Raw genomic sequence first — 15,002 nt, 5'->3', positions numbered from 1 at the left:
CCTCTTGCTACCGCTCCATTACAGAGGCGGGGAGAGAGAGAGAGAGCTTTCGGGCCCTACGATTGGTTGCGTGCCCGACCAAGCTACAAATCGGTGAAGGACAGAGGAGGCAAAGAAGAAATCTTGCGAGAATTTGTCGAGAACTTGTCGATTTCACGCGTAAAGATTCGCTTTTTGGAGGTGTTGAGATGCGCAGACTTCTTCTCGTTTGACTATCTCTGCTCCTCTTCTCTCTTAATGCAGATTCCCGAAGTAGCCGAGAGCGTTGAGTTTCGTGCCTTTTTCACACGAGCAGGACTCGGGATTCCGATGATTTCCGCGGCTGGAGGAGCTGGTGATTCTTCTTTTTCCTCCGTCTTTTCGTGCTCTCGTTCGAATCGTGGTCTAAGCTCGGTGATTTGGGTGGTATTGTCAGTGCTTTGTTTCTCCGATTTGATGTTTCTGGGTCGAATTAGTCGAGGAGGCTGAGATTTGTGCTCAATTTCTAGGGTTTCTACTCTTGGTTGGCTAGGGTCGATTTATTTTCCTCCATTTTGAGGTTTCTTTGTGGCAGCAGAGCTGTGATGTATCTGGATCTGGATGTTTTTGTTCCGTTGGTAGTAGTAATTTTTTGTAAGATTTGGTGCTAATAAGAGCTCCAAAGACCTATTTTTGGTTCTTGAATCATCAAGGAAATAGGGCTTCGGCCGTGCATCGTTTTCCTGTCACTTTAGGGGCCCAGTAAAAGTCATTTTAAGGCTGCTTTTTTGGTGGGTTCTACTAGATCCTTAGTTTCATTCTCAAAATCTGTTTGTCCGACCACCTTAGTTTTCATTTCACGAGTGAAATAATGGAAATGCTTCCGGTTAATGTCGATTCTTGTTCTCTATTCTGGTTGGTGTGTTTGTCAGTAGTTCTCTGCTAATGAAGAGTAATTGATGTGGAAACTGGTGGCCACTGATTTTTTAGCTGTTCTTTTGAGAGAGGCTCTTTGCTATATAGAAGTTACCTCTCTGATAACACACCAACCCTTGGGTTTTCGGGTTTGACTCTCTTGAGCTTGTTAGTCGATGTATGATGGGATGCTGTTCCCAGACCTTTATACAATGTATTATGACATTGTCTTAATTTAGAAATTACAACTTCGGGCTGAACCACATGGAATTGTTGAAAGCTTGACACTATTAGAAGGCAGAACTGCTTGGAGATGTTGGCTGATGATTTGTCATGGTTTGATGCCACTAAATTATGAAGTCATTGGAATATTTAGCTGGTACATTGATGTATTGGCCTTTGGTTGACCATGCTTCAGCTTGTAATACAACAATTATGATGAGCTGATTGCCTCTGAAGATTGTGAAAATTTTAGATGTCATTTCAGTAGGGTAATGGTTATTCCTATTCTTGTTCCATACTATTTTCCCTTTCCAATGTGGAGTTTCCTTACAGAGGAATCTTGATTTGTACCCTAAAACCATCACAAAACATATACCGTAGTGTCACGAACGATCATCGCGCACTCATAACATCTTCGCTCAACGAATCGTTTGTCGCTTTTGCATGCTTGTACATATGTTTGGCAATATGTTTTGCCTGGTTTTGTATGTTTTTGCTTGAAAAATGTAAGGAAGAACAGTTCGCAACGCTGTAACGTGATTGCCCACAACGTCGCGCAAAATTACCCAAAAATGGCTCTGTTTTTGCGTGCCACAGCCTGTTTTCTATAGACCACAGTCGCACGCAAAACATCAGCCATCTTAGACCCCTGGAACCCCCCGAGTGGCACAGGGGTGGATGGGGTTTCGAGGTAGTGTTGGGCGTTAATCGGTATACACAAGTTCGCACGTTAACTTGACGAGAACTTGCCATCGCGTCCGACACTCAGTGAGCAATCATTTGTGGACTTGCTATTGTTCGTTTAGTCTTTCTAAAGTCCTTGTTTTCTCCTTCCTCTCTTTTCTCTTTTACACTCAAAGTCTTTGTCGAATTGCTTGTAAAACTTTCCTCTTCGCGAGACGTCGGGACTTGTCTGTCGCTCGCTTTCAAACTAATTAACTTCATCTTTTTACTAAGCGAGGCTGCAAATTGATTGACCCTTTGCGGACACATATCGCAAGGATGTTGCATGACTTAGGTAATCTCAACTAAGTATGAGAAGTTGGCGCAAGGGTGCTTCACTACTTAGGCAACTCCAGCTAAGTTCGTGACTTTGCTGCAAGGGTGCCTCACGACTTAGGTAATTCCAGCTAAATCTGTGACATTGTGGTATTAGAGCGGGCAAGCAATTCGAGCAAATAACGAAGAAACTTCGTAATCTCGCAATGGTAAAGCATCGTGGCGAATTGAGCAAGATGGGGGCAAGTCGGACCATTGCCCTAAGTAGCCGCAGGTGGGCTGCAAGTGCAAACTCGATTGCATGATGTTGGAGCCGCTTAGGAGGAGCACGATAGCGAACATGACGAGCTAGAAGTTGGCTATTCTCTGCGACTGGAGGAGACGCAATCTGGAGCGCCAACCGAGAAAAAGAGCCACAAGGAGAGACACAGCGGCGGAAACCCGCCTTGATGTTCTTGAAGCGAGTTTGGAGGAACTCTACCAAGGCTAATAAAGGTTTCTTAGGGTAGAGAGCTCGCAAGAAGAAACTGAATCTCGGATCGGCAAGGTTGAGTCCCTAGTCGATCGATTGATGGAAGACACCAAAGACTCCGTGCAAAATCTGCATGAAGTCATGGCGGAACTCACTTCCAGAATGACATTGCTCACAAGGGCGCTAAACGCGGGAGTGAGCAACACCCGTGTTGCGCCGTCAAAAAACTCGAGGGCACCCGAGCCGCATTGCTACGGGGGTGCCAAGGATGCAAAGGAGCTCGAGAATTTCTTATTCGACATGGAACAATACTTTCGAGCTACAAGGCCCGATTCTGAAGATGCTAAAGTTTTGATAGTAATTATGTATCTGAATGGGGATGCAAAACTTTAGTGGCGAACCTGTGGGGAAAAGATCCAACATGGTTGGTGTCGAATGGACACATGGGAGGATTTGAAACGGGAGTTGAGAACTTAGATCCTACCCAAGAACACAGAGTTCGTTGCAAGGAGGAAGCTAAGACAACTCCACCAAAGTACTTCCATTCGGGACTACGTGAAATAATTCTCCGCATTGATGCTAGACATACAAGACATATTCGAAAAGGATAAGCTATTTAGCTTCCTCGATGGCTTGAAACCATGGGCATAATAGGAACTACATTGAAGGAATGTCACCGATGTCATCGAGGCAATTGCTGCTGCGAAAAGGCTCATTGACTTTGTTTCCTTGGAGGACTCGGGGAAAAAGAAACAATCTTCAGGAAATCGCCCTTTAAAATATTCTCGAGGGAAGGAGCTCGGGGGCGAAAGAAGGAAGAAGAGTTCCCACAAAAGGCTAAGCTCAAAAGGCAAGGCTCCAAAACCTAGCGAATGCTTCTTGTGCGGAGGACCGCACATGGTGAGGGAGTGCCCACAGAAACAAGCACTCAATGCCTTAATAGCTTCAATCCACCCCCCTAAATCAGACAAGCACAAGGCCATCGCCCTTAGTTCGAGTAGTTCGGAATCTAGCAGCGACGATGAGGAGTCGCAAGGACCCCGGATGGGAGCAATGTATTTGTTGAATGCGTTACGTGGTCAAGTGGGGGAAAGTTTGAAGACGAAGCCATAGAAAGCAGGGAGCAGCGAGCTAATGTACGTAGACATCAAGCTCAATGGTCGAACAACCTGTGCGATGGTGGACACAGGCGCCACCCACAATTTCATTACCAATAAAGAAGCAAGGCGACTTGGGCTAAACTTGGAGAATAACCCAAGTCGGATGAAGGCAGTGAACTCGGAGGCTAAGCGGATTTCCGGATTAGCAAAGGCAGTACCCATCAAGATCGAAACATGGAGCAGAAGCACAAACATGATGGCAGTGCCACTGGATGACTTTTAAGTAATTCTCGGAATGGAGTTCATACATGCAGCAAAGTTGGTGTCAATGCCATTCTTAAACTCCCTATGTCTAATGGGAGGCGACAAACCTTGCGTGGTTCTTGTTTCTCGAGGAGGAATCAAGGACCCACAACAAATATCAGCATTACAACTAAAGAAGGAGGTGCGAAAAGGATATTTAACTTTCGTGGCCGCTGTAAAATTGGAGCCACTTGACGGGGAGGTCATTCATGAACCTGCTGTAGTGGCAAACATTTTGAAGGAGTTCACAGACGTTATACCGCTCGAGTTGTCGAAAACTCTGTCACCACACAAAGGCATGGATCATCGTATCGAGTTGGAGCTAGGAGTGAAGCCTCCAGCGAGACCACCATACCACATGGCCCCTCCAGAGTTGGCAAAGCTCAGGAAGCAGTTAGACGAACTACTAAACGGTGGTTTCATCCGCAATTCAAAAGCATCATTCAGAGCTTTAGTCCTCGTCCAAAATAAATAAGATGAAAGCCTTTGATTATGCGTCGACTATCAAACCCTAAACAAGGTGACGGTGAAAGAACAAGTATCATATACCGCTCATCGCAGACTTGTTCGACCAATTGGGCAAAGCAAAGTATTTCTCAAAACTTAACCTTCGTTCGAGGTACTGGCAAGTGCATATTGGTGAAGGCGACGAAGTGAAGACTACCTGTGTAACCATGTATGGAGCGTTCAAGTTCTTGGTGATGTCTTTCGGCTTAACCAATGCTCCAGTCACATTCTGTACTCTCATGAACCAACTATTCAAGGAGTATTTGGACAAGTTTGTAGTGATATACTTGGACGACATTATCGTTTACAACCAAACGCTCGATGAACATATCGAGCACCTTCGAGCAATTTTCAAGGTTCTCAGGGAGAACACTTTGTTCGTGAAAAGGGATAAGTGCTACTTTGCTCAGACGGAGATTTTGTTCCTAGGGCATCGAATCGGTGACGGTTCCAGATAGATAAATTAAAGGTGCAAGCTGTGGCGGAATGACGAACACCAAATAAGGTGCTAGAGCTGAGATCCTTCCTTGGTTTCGTCAACTACTACTAGCACTTCATAGTTGGGTATTCGAAGCGCGCAGCTCCACTGACGAAGTTGCTGAAGGAGCAGCCTTGGCGATGGTCTGATAAATGTAAAGCAACATTCCAAGATCTAAAGACTATTGTGTTGGAAGAACCATTACTCAAATTGCCGAACTATGATAGCCTTTCGAAGTCCATACAGATGCTTTAGACTACTATTGGGGGAGTACTCATGCAGGAGGGTCATTTGGTGTCCTATGAGAGTCGCAAGCTCAATAAGACCGAGCGGCGACATCTAGTGCACGAGAAGGAGATGACAACAGTAGTCCACTGTTTATGAGTTTTGCAGCACTACCTTCTCGGATTGCTATTTGTGTTGAGGATGAACAACACCGTTTTGAGTTATTTCTAAACTCAAAAGAAATTCTTCCCAAAACAAGCATTATGACAAGACTTGCTGGCCGAGTTTGACATGGCAATGGAGTACAAGCTCGGAAGAACAAACGTCGTGGCCAATGCATTTTGTCGGAAAGTGGAGCTGGTGAAGGCCATGTAGTTGGATGGCGGAGGCCAAGCAAGTCAATTGTGCTCCAACTTTCTTTCTAGAATCAGGGATGGACTGCACAGTGATCCCCAGGCAGTAACCTTGATGCAACTAATTAAAGAAGGCAAGACACAATGATTTTGGGTCCAGGAGGGACTTGTCTACACAAAAGGGAATAAGATTTATGTTCCTCGAGCGGATAATTTGAGGCGTGAACTCTTGAGAGAGTGGTACGATTCCCTTTGGGCTGGACATCCGAGCATTCACCGAACATTGGCTCTCGTGGAGAGGGTCTTGTATTGGCCAAAGATGGGGACTAATGTGGAGGAATACATTCGAACATACCTTACTTGCCAACAAGATAAGGTAGAGCAACGGAAGCCGGTAGGACTTCTGGAGACGTTGGTTGTACCAGAAAAGGTCGTGGGAGAGCATTTCCTTGGACTTCATATTAAGCTTGCTGGTAGTAGGGGAACTTGGATCGATACTCGTGTTGGTCGATCGATTTTCGAAATATGCAACATTCATTACTGCACCCCTACACTGTTCAGCAGAGGAGGCGACCAAGTTGATGATGAAGAATGTGATGAAGTATTAGGGTTCCGCACAATATCATCAATGATCGAGATGTTCGGTTCTTGACGATTCTGGATCAAGTCATTCAAATTGCTAGGGTCCAAGTTATACTTTTCCACAAGCCTCCACCCCAAACAGATGGCTAAACTGAAAGAATAAATTCACTCCTTGAGCAATATCTTCGACACTACGTGAGTGCCAACCAACAGGATTGGGTGAAGCTGTTGGACATTGCCCAATTCTCTTACAACTTGCAATGGAGCTTTATGTCCAACAAGAGCCCATTTCGAGATCATTACGGGACAGTAGTCGTCGACTCCTCACACTTTGGCAATTGGTTATACCGAGAGTCGTCCGTCAGCATATCACTTTGCGAAGGAATGACACCGAAATTCAGATATTGTGCGGGATTAGTTGGAGAAGACAGTTAAAAAGATGAAGAAGTTGGTAGACTTGGGAAGGTGACCATAAGAGTTTAAAGTTGACGACTTGGTGTTGGTGAAGCCCCAACCAGCATTACTCCAGTTCTTTAGGCAAAAAGTGCACAAGGGATTGGTACGTAAGTACAAAGGACCCTTCCCAATTATCAGTAGGGTAGGTAATGTCTCATACAAGTTGCAATTGTCGGCGTGAGCCAGAGCCTCCTACCAGAAACGAGTTGAAACCATTTTAGCAGATCACAAGACAAAGCTACCTAACGGAGCGGGGCAAACCGAATACCTGTTGAAGTGGCGAAAACTTTCCCGAACAGAAGCCAATTGGGAGCCTGAAGATGCCCTACGACACGAAGAAGCAATCATTAAAGCCTACCAACAAGCGTTGACGAGGGCGTCGATAGTTTAAGTGGGGGAGAATGTCACGAACGGTCGTTGCGCACCCGCCACGTCTTCGCTCAACGAACCGTTCGTCGCTTTGACATGTTTGTACAGATGCTTGACAACATGTTTTGCCTTGGTTTTATGTGTTTTTACTTGAAAAATGTAAGCAAGAACAGTTCGTAGCACTACAGTGCGACTGCTCACCACACCGGGCAAAACTGTAGCAAAATGGCTCAGTTTTCGTGTGTCACGGCTTGTTTTTCGTAGACCGCAGCCGCGCACAAAACTTCAGCCATCTCAGACCCCTGGAACCCCCCGGGTGGCACAGGAGTGGATGGGGCTTCGGGGTAGTGTTGAGTGTTGATCGGTATACACAAGTTTGCATGCTAACTTGATGGGAACTTGCCATCGCGCCCAACACTCGGTGAGCAGTCGTTTATGGACTTACGACTGTTCGTTTGACCTTCTAAAGTTCTTATTTACTCCTTCCTTTCTTTTCTCTGTTGCGTTCAGTTTGTTGAATTGCTTATAAAGCTTCCCTCCTCGCGAGATGTCGGGATTTGTCCACCGCTCACTTTCGAACTAATCAACTTGCTCTTTGTACAGGTCCTGATGCGAGGTTGCAAATTAACTGACCCTTTGCGGATGCATATCATAAGGGCGCGTCATGACTTAGGTAATCCTAGCTAAGTCCGAGAAGTTGGCACAAGGGTGCTTCAGGACTTAGGCTACTCCAGCTAAGTCTGTGACTTTGCCGCAAAGGTGCCTCACGACTTAGGCAATTCCAGCTAAGTTCGTGACAATAGGCACCCACCTTGATTTTTTTTAATATAACCATGTACTAAATGTTATCCATGTAAAGTTCATTAAATCACAATGATTAGCTCAATAACATGCAAAGAACTCTATTCTGTATTGTCATATTAATAGCAGTATAAATGTTGTGAAATGACATAAATGCTGTGTGACAATCTAGAACGTTGAGCTCTTTGGAAAATTCTAAATAGCTACTTATTGGAAATTTTTAAATAATCCTAACAATTACTTATTTAGCTGTCTGAACAAGGTATCATACTATATGGGCTGGTATGATTCATATTTTCTTAATAGTTTTTTTGGGTGATATTTGGCAGATGGGATGGTATTCCATCCGGTATACCGACACCACACCAATATGGTAGACTACTGAAATCGGTATTAGACCAGGAATTAAATGTTAGAAAAAACACTTGAAAAGGTTAGTATTGCTGAGATGAATATGTGGATTGGGAATAGGATGAATATGAAATGCACCTTTGTGGACAGATTTGATGTAGCTCTAGAATAAGATTAACAAGGAAAAACCTTTTAAATTTGTCTAGACTTGCCTACAGAAGTCCTATAAATATTCTGATTAGATGCGGTGGATTGGTGGTGTGAAAAGAGGTAGAGTCATATTAGATAATTTTATTTGAAACAATAATAGACATCTAATTGTGCTTAATTTGACTAGTGATATTGTCCTAAATAGAGCTTAGCGGTAGAAAAGACCCATATAGCTGTCCCCAAATAGTTGGAATGTTATGGTTTGTTTTTGTTATTGTGAAGTTGCTATGGCCTTGGATAAAAATTGTAATGCAAACTATGTCTTGCCCTGATATCTATCCTTAAATTTTTCAAAATGTGCTGTATGAGTATTATTTTCCCTTTCTTATTGATGAGACATTCAATGACAATTGCGTCATTCAAAACCAATCTGAAGTATTCGCTTGGCTACAGCAATTCAGTTGTTCAAAGCCAGCAATTAGAATTAAGCCGCAAAAGTATGGGCCCTATCAATGGAGTGAACAATTCCAGCAACCCCAGTTTAGCCTCAAGACAGCGTTTGAGGTGGACAAATGAACTTCATGAACGTTTTGAAGATGCTGTCACACAGCTTGGTGGACCAGATAGTAAGTGCTAATTGCTTTTACAACAATTCAATATTTCGTTGTGGTGAAGCTGAATTTAGAAATTTGAAGTTTGACCAAAAACTTCCTATGCATATACTAATGTAAATTCGAAGATGCAATGATCTCAACATCCAGTGCTTTCTGGAAAAAGATTATGCAAGTTTATGTGGTGTACACAATGTAGAACGTCACATGAGACCAGTGGAACTACTACAAGCAAACCATACAAAAAGTAATCTTCTGATATTAGTATATCAACTTGAGAAAAAAGCTTTAATTACTTCAATATTTAGTAGTAATCTTTTAGTAAGGACAAGTGTAATTGGATGATGTAGGGTACAATGATGTCATCAAAGTCTCAAGTGTTCTCTATGATTGGCCTAACTCATTATGTTTCTTCTTTAGAATGTAAAAAATCATGTTAAACAAATAAACTTTAATTGGTAGGGACATTCTTATGCAACCTTTTTATTTTATCTGGGTGGTATAATACATGAGGTTCTTGTCAATGTGGGATCTAAGGGGAGTTAATGCACACAATACTATTAATTTTATTACTGAGGGAGGCCTAATTAGTTATCATTTGTGAGCCATAGCAGAAATTCAGTACCATGTTCTCATTTTGTTTAAAAATCTTCTTACTAACTTGGAGCTATCTGTCCTTTGAAAAAACAAAAACAGGTTTCTTTTCTTCCTGACTTGCATTAATCTGATAAAAAGTTTTGTTTAAAGCCTAAGTGGCCTTCTACAAGTCTCTATCAGATTAGCTGTACTAGTCATATTGTAGGATATCAGTTTCTAAATTTTTGTAGTTGGTCACCTTCTTAGGATTCATACATACATTAAAATTCATTAATATTTTAGTCGAATAATAAGCTCAATAGTTTGTAGTAGATGCCCAACCAAATATGGTAAATTGCTTTTCTATAAAATTAGTTTCTAGTTGGCAACCTTTTCAGATATGTTATTTGTGTCCACTAAATGGATGATTCATGACAGGAGCAACTCCTAAGGGTGTTCTTAGAATCATGGGTGTACCAGGGCTAACAATATACCATGTGAAGAGTCATTTACAGGTTTCAACTATGAGATGTCATTTCTTAGAATTTTTCTTTTTATGCTGTGCTTTTCTTATTTTGGTTTCTTTTGATCCACTCAGAAATATCGGCTTGCAAAGTATGTACCAGAGTCTTCAGCTGATGGTAGGTATAAACATGTTTAGCTAGATTTGGCTGAGCTTTTTGGTATTTCGTAATGGAATCACGTTCTTTATATGCAAAGATTTTAAGCACCATGAGATAAAATTTTCATCGTCTGGATTTGATTTTACTAGGTCTTCATGTTGCAGGTACTAGGTCTGAAAAGAAAGATGATGACAACCAGATTTCAGGGCCTGAAAGCTCTTCGTAAGTATAAGATCAAATCTCCTTTGTACAAATATGCATGGATATTTCATTCCTAAATTGTTTCCAGATTTGTTTTCATGTAAATAATGTATGCTCTAGATAGTCATTGTTTGATGCGATCCATCTTGTACCATGATCGTTTTTAGATACCTGAGACTATTGCTCATACATGTAGCTAAGTCAAATAATGGAATGTTTTCAGCTAGTTACATGCTTCCTACACTTTGCTGCTTGGATCCACATTGTAAGGAAGAGTCTGCTTTTTAGATTTCTCATGTTCTTTTCTATGTTAATCATGTTACCTGAATTTCTTGGTTGGCATGGCTGTCAGAATTGCTTTCCTTTTTAAGCAGTGAAAATCCCGCATTCATGGAAAAGCAAGTACCAAAGGATAATCATCAATGATAACTCGCCAAGAAGGTTCTTTGCTGCTCCTTTTTTGACACTTGAAATTTTGACAGGAAGAATGTAACAACATTGGTGTTGCTACCAGTTTCACAAAAAATACACTCAACTCAAGCATAAAACCTTCATTACGAAAATACTATCTTAACATTTACCCTGAATTTTTTTACTTTTACTATTTTTCTTTATTTTGCTCTCTCATGTATTGCTTTTCAACTTTACAAATCAGTATCTCTTTATACAACTTCTGATTCATTGGAGACTTAGACACTTCCAAACCATTTGAAAACTTACTTTTGCAAGCTTGGGTGGGTCGCGGCAGCAGTTGAAGGTCCAAGACTAGGGAAGATGTTTCCATAGCACTTGCAGCAAAGATTGGGGAGCTTTTATCACTTTTCTTAGTGGAAATTTTGGCTGCTAATCTTGTAAAATTCTGCATCGATCTATTTCTGCTATTCAAGTTGTATTCTAGAGGAAGCACCAGCTTGACTTCTCCTTTTATAGATGGTATTTAAATAAATATAAATATGTATCAGTCAAGGATATTTTATGAAGTTATGGCAAGCTTGTACCTTTCTCCTTTTTCTCTTTTCCGGAAACGTAACTATATGCCTATCTTTGCTATTTTGCTTTCATTTGCCAGATACACATGGTTCTGCTGTGAATTAATCAGTTAATGGTTCTTTATAGTTATTTTCTTTTTCCTCGCATCCATAAGCTCCTGCTTTGGAGCATTTATAATTTATTAGTGTGATATGCAGTCAAGCTAAAAGACTAATTTCTTTCCTCAGTGGAACACAAATAACTGAAGCACTCAAGTTGCAGATGGAAGTCCAAAAGAGGCTTCAAGAACAACTCGAGGCAAGTTAAACACATATGACAGTAAGGATGATTCAGCTTCAGCATTCTATCTTCATTTGGGTTACTACTGAATTACATGATTATCTGGCTTTACAATAAATTGTGGGTTTGCACTTGAGTTTGGTAGAGAAGCTGATCTTCTGCTCAGAGGATTACTCTAATGATAGCATTTTATTCTGATTTCTCAGTACTGATTCTAAGAAATATGTATGGGAAAAGCTCTGAACCGTGTAAAGAATGTACCAGTGAGATCTTCATGAATTATAAGCACATCCATTAATGAAAGCATGCATGCATTTTTTATCTCATGCACTATTTTTTTTTTTTTTTGCAAAATCATGAATGCTAGAAGCAATTTGCTTCCTTTAATTGATCATACAACATAAATTATACCCGATTGCTAAGAGGCGAAGAGCATATTGTTTGCAAAATTCTTGTTGTTTATAGAATTCACTGAACCCCTGCCTTTCTCTCTATTCCATTGAGGGATTGTTGGAAATCTAATCTCATGTTGCTTATTTGTACTTTGCTGATATAATCGTTATAATTCATTAGTCATTTCACTCTTAAACATGTTACAGAAGAAGTAAATAGAATCACTTCTCATAAATTTCAGTATCAACTCAACCAAATTTATTTATGCATGATAAAACTGATGCATATGTTAGATTGTCAATGCTATATATAGTAAAATCACCTTGACAATATACAGCATATGGTTCAGCAACCTGTTTTCTGTTTTTTATATAAACTTGCAGAAATGTGCAGATATTACATGAGTGTCAGAGGGACCTCATAGATATGATTTATCCTCTGTCCTTGATATCTTTTCATGCTAATGGACATAATTTAGAACATATTTTTCTGGCTACTTTCATAATAATAGATCGACATTAATAAGGCAACAACTAAACTGGATCAAGCACATATCTGGTAATTGGATTAAGAGATCTGTTGACTCTGGGGACTTTTCATTGATTGAGAGCATCCTTCCAATATCTGATTATATAGAAAATTTTTCTTTGTTTCTTCGAAGGGAAAAAAAAAATTAAATACTACAAGTAGCACCTCCAATCTCAAGACTTTCTGAAAATAATCTCATATCTGTTAATTTACCTTCATTTGTAACCATATAATGAATTAGTGGATTACTTACCAAAAGATGTCTATGGCCTTAGATGGGAAAATTTTTAAATATTATCTGGCTTCCATCTCATTGACAGTCCATTGCAGTTTCTGTCTTTAGAAACCTTATCTCTGCTTTTAACTTGTTTATTTGTAACTAGACATGTAACGATGCATGTGCAAAAGGAAAATGCAATCTGAATTCTCTAGTTTGTGGTGATATGGGCCTAAAAGTTGAGTTATTCAATAAGCAAAGAATGTTGTTGCCCCAAAATGTGGAGCTTATATTTATGGACTAAGAGATGATTGTTGATTGCAATATACTCAATTATAGATCCCATCTTCTCTAGTAATTGTTGATTATGGGCCTCAGAGAAGGTTTCTACATCAGTTTATATGTTAACATCTTCTACATTTAATTTGTTTCCATTTACAAATTAGGCTGGCTGTGCTGCTATCGCTTAGTTCTTATTTGTTTTGCCTATTACGTACAAACATTATACATTTCCCTTTGCAAAATATTGCATGTAAACAGCTTATGAGATCATTTAGAAGAACTTTGATTTAATGTGCCACCTGCTGGTACTACTGCCTTTTCTGAAGTTAAAGTGATATGTGAACTAAGCTTCTGAAATTATTGGCAGGTACAAAGGCAGCTGCAGCTAAGGATAGAAGCTCAAGGCAAGTATCTAAAGAAGATCATCGATGAGCAGCAGCGACTTAGCGGTGTGCTAGCTGAATTACCTGGAGCAGGCACTACTGCACCCACCCCAGTTGGTCACTGCTTAGACTCTGAGAAGACGGACCCATCAACTCCAGCTCCAGCTTCAGAATCCCCCATCCAAGATAAAGCCATTGGTAGGGACAATGGAGATACTGATGCCATCTTCAAGAGCATTTCATGTGATGATTCATTATCCTCCCACCGGGAGCCACTGACCCCTGACTCCAGCTGCCATGTTCGCTCCTCTTCATCAAGCCCAAGGCATGAGAGCTCTACCAAGAGGCTGCAGGTTGGTGCCATCCCTGGGCATGGGAAGACAGAGTTGGTGCTTGCTCATATACTAGAGTCAAGCTCGGGCTCAGACTTCCAACACTGATGCCTACTGCTCGTACATGGAGAAGATGCACTTCGATTCGTCCTGAACTTCAGTCTGCAATGATCAGCTTGGAAGGTGATGCTGGAAGTTTTACATGATTGAATCATGTAATGCAGTTTCTTGTAGTATGTCATTATTAATCGTATCTAGTGATATCATGTTCGGATAATGTGATAGCTGTTTCACTGAGTGTATGACATATTAAATTTATGTGGATATATGTTGTTAGGAATAGGAGATGGTTATGCTTATTATACGACATTAACGCTTGTATCGTTTATAACATCCTCGTTTCAGTTGGTTTTATGTTATGGTATGCAATCAAATAGAGCAGCTCCAGAGCATTATGACCGCAAAACCTAATCAAGCAGAAGAGACTGGTTGTGATCACAGTCCAAAGGTATCAAGTTTCTTGTAGGAAAACTTTGTTTTCATGTATCTACATGTAGTTTGTTGCTCCATCAGAACAAGTTGGAGAAACATGATATTGGTGGTCTGCTGGTGTCATCAAACGAGACTTGAATATAATGTTTCTGTCTTGCCAATCGTGTGGGTATAATGTACTTTTGCCTTAAACATGAAAAATAAGATAAATTCATTTGGGACCACAATAACATGCCAATTTGACTTCATGTTTGAGGTGAATGATTTCATTGTTAAAGTATTTAATTTTCTCTAGTTATACTTTAATTTCAAACTCTTTAGACTAACATTATATGCTCCAACTCTTTACGAAAGTATTTTGGATCGAGTAGAAGTTTATTTAATATTTATTTATTATTAAGAGTGATATAATCGTTTCTTTTCGATTGATAAAAAAATATTATTATTTTTTGACAAATCCTAGGAGGTTGATTCTCGGTGTTCTCGTTGCAGTAATCATAAAAAAAAAAAAAGAAGAAGAAGAAGAAGAAGAAGAAGAAGAAGAAGAAGGAAAAATATGTAGCCATATCCTTCTCAAGCGAGAAGGAAGCCCGACCAGCAAAACAGATTGCCACCGCCGCTATTACTCCTAGCCTCGGCGACCTCCACTTCCTCTCCTCCACCGGCATCGACAACAGAGCATCCTCTACTACCGTAGCCGTCGGACCCTTCGTTGCCTCTCGACCTTTGTCAACGTCGTCGCAGCCACCGTAGCCACCCAGCCTTCAACTCGCACGCAGCATCCCAACCCTCAACCAGCAACCTCCTCAACAGCTTGCACCCCTGCTTCAGCCCGCACCCTTGCTTCCCTTCTC

At 40.8% G+C, this 15,002-nt stretch overlaps 1 protein-coding gene across 3 annotated transcripts; it reads left to right on the top strand.

The window, feature by feature from the left end:
• Positions 1-14,070, top strand: LOC135586723 (myb family transcription factor PHL7-like). 3 transcript variants are annotated; one of them, XM_065148666.1, is made up of 9 exons: positions 1-159; positions 244-334; positions 7,543-7,612; positions 8,695-8,867; positions 9,867-9,943; positions 10,027-10,069; positions 10,216-10,273; positions 11,470-11,539; positions 13,309-14,070. In XM_065148666.1, exons 4-9 carry the CDS (start codon positions 8,741-8,743, stop codon positions 13,762-13,764), a joined length of 831 nt encoding a protein of 276 aa, XP_065004738.1. In that variant the 5' UTR covers positions 1-159; positions 244-334; positions 7,543-7,612; positions 8,695-8,740; the 3' UTR covers positions 13,765-14,070. The 3 variants fall into 3 exon arrangements, with proteins under 3 accessions (XP_065004738.1, XP_065004736.1, XP_065004739.1); XM_065148664.1 differs by lacking the exon at positions 7,543-7,612; XM_065148667.1 differs by having other exon boundaries at positions 18-334; positions 7,543-7,672.
• Positions 14,071-15,002: the final 932 nt, after the last annotated feature.

This window comes from Musa acuminata, chromosome BXJ3-4, assembly GCF_036884655.1.
Source record: "Musa acuminata AAA Group cultivar baxijiao chromosome BXJ3-4, Cavendish_Baxijiao_AAA, whole genome shotgun sequence".
In the NCBI taxonomy this organism is placed as follows: domain Eukaryota; kingdom Viridiplantae; phylum Streptophyta; class Magnoliopsida; order Zingiberales; family Musaceae; genus Musa; species Musa acuminata.
Note: the sequence above shows the minus strand (reverse complement) of the source record. Positions and strands in the feature narration are given on the sequence as shown.

Bases quoted from the DNA above. Each gene is read 5' to 3' on its own strand.
- LOC135586723 (XM_065148664.1), top strand. From the start codon at position 8,741: ATGGGCCCTATCAATGGAGTGAACAATTCCAGCAACCCCAGTTTAGCC. The intron at 10,070-10,215 runs GTAGGTATAAAC...TTCATGTTGCAG, and splicing joins ACCAGAGTCTTCAGCTGATG to GTACTAGGTCTGAAAAGAAA. The intron at 10,274-11,469 runs GTAAGTATAAGA...TTCTTTCCTCAG, and splicing joins TCAGGGCCTGAAAGCTCTTC to TGGAACACAAATAACTGAAG.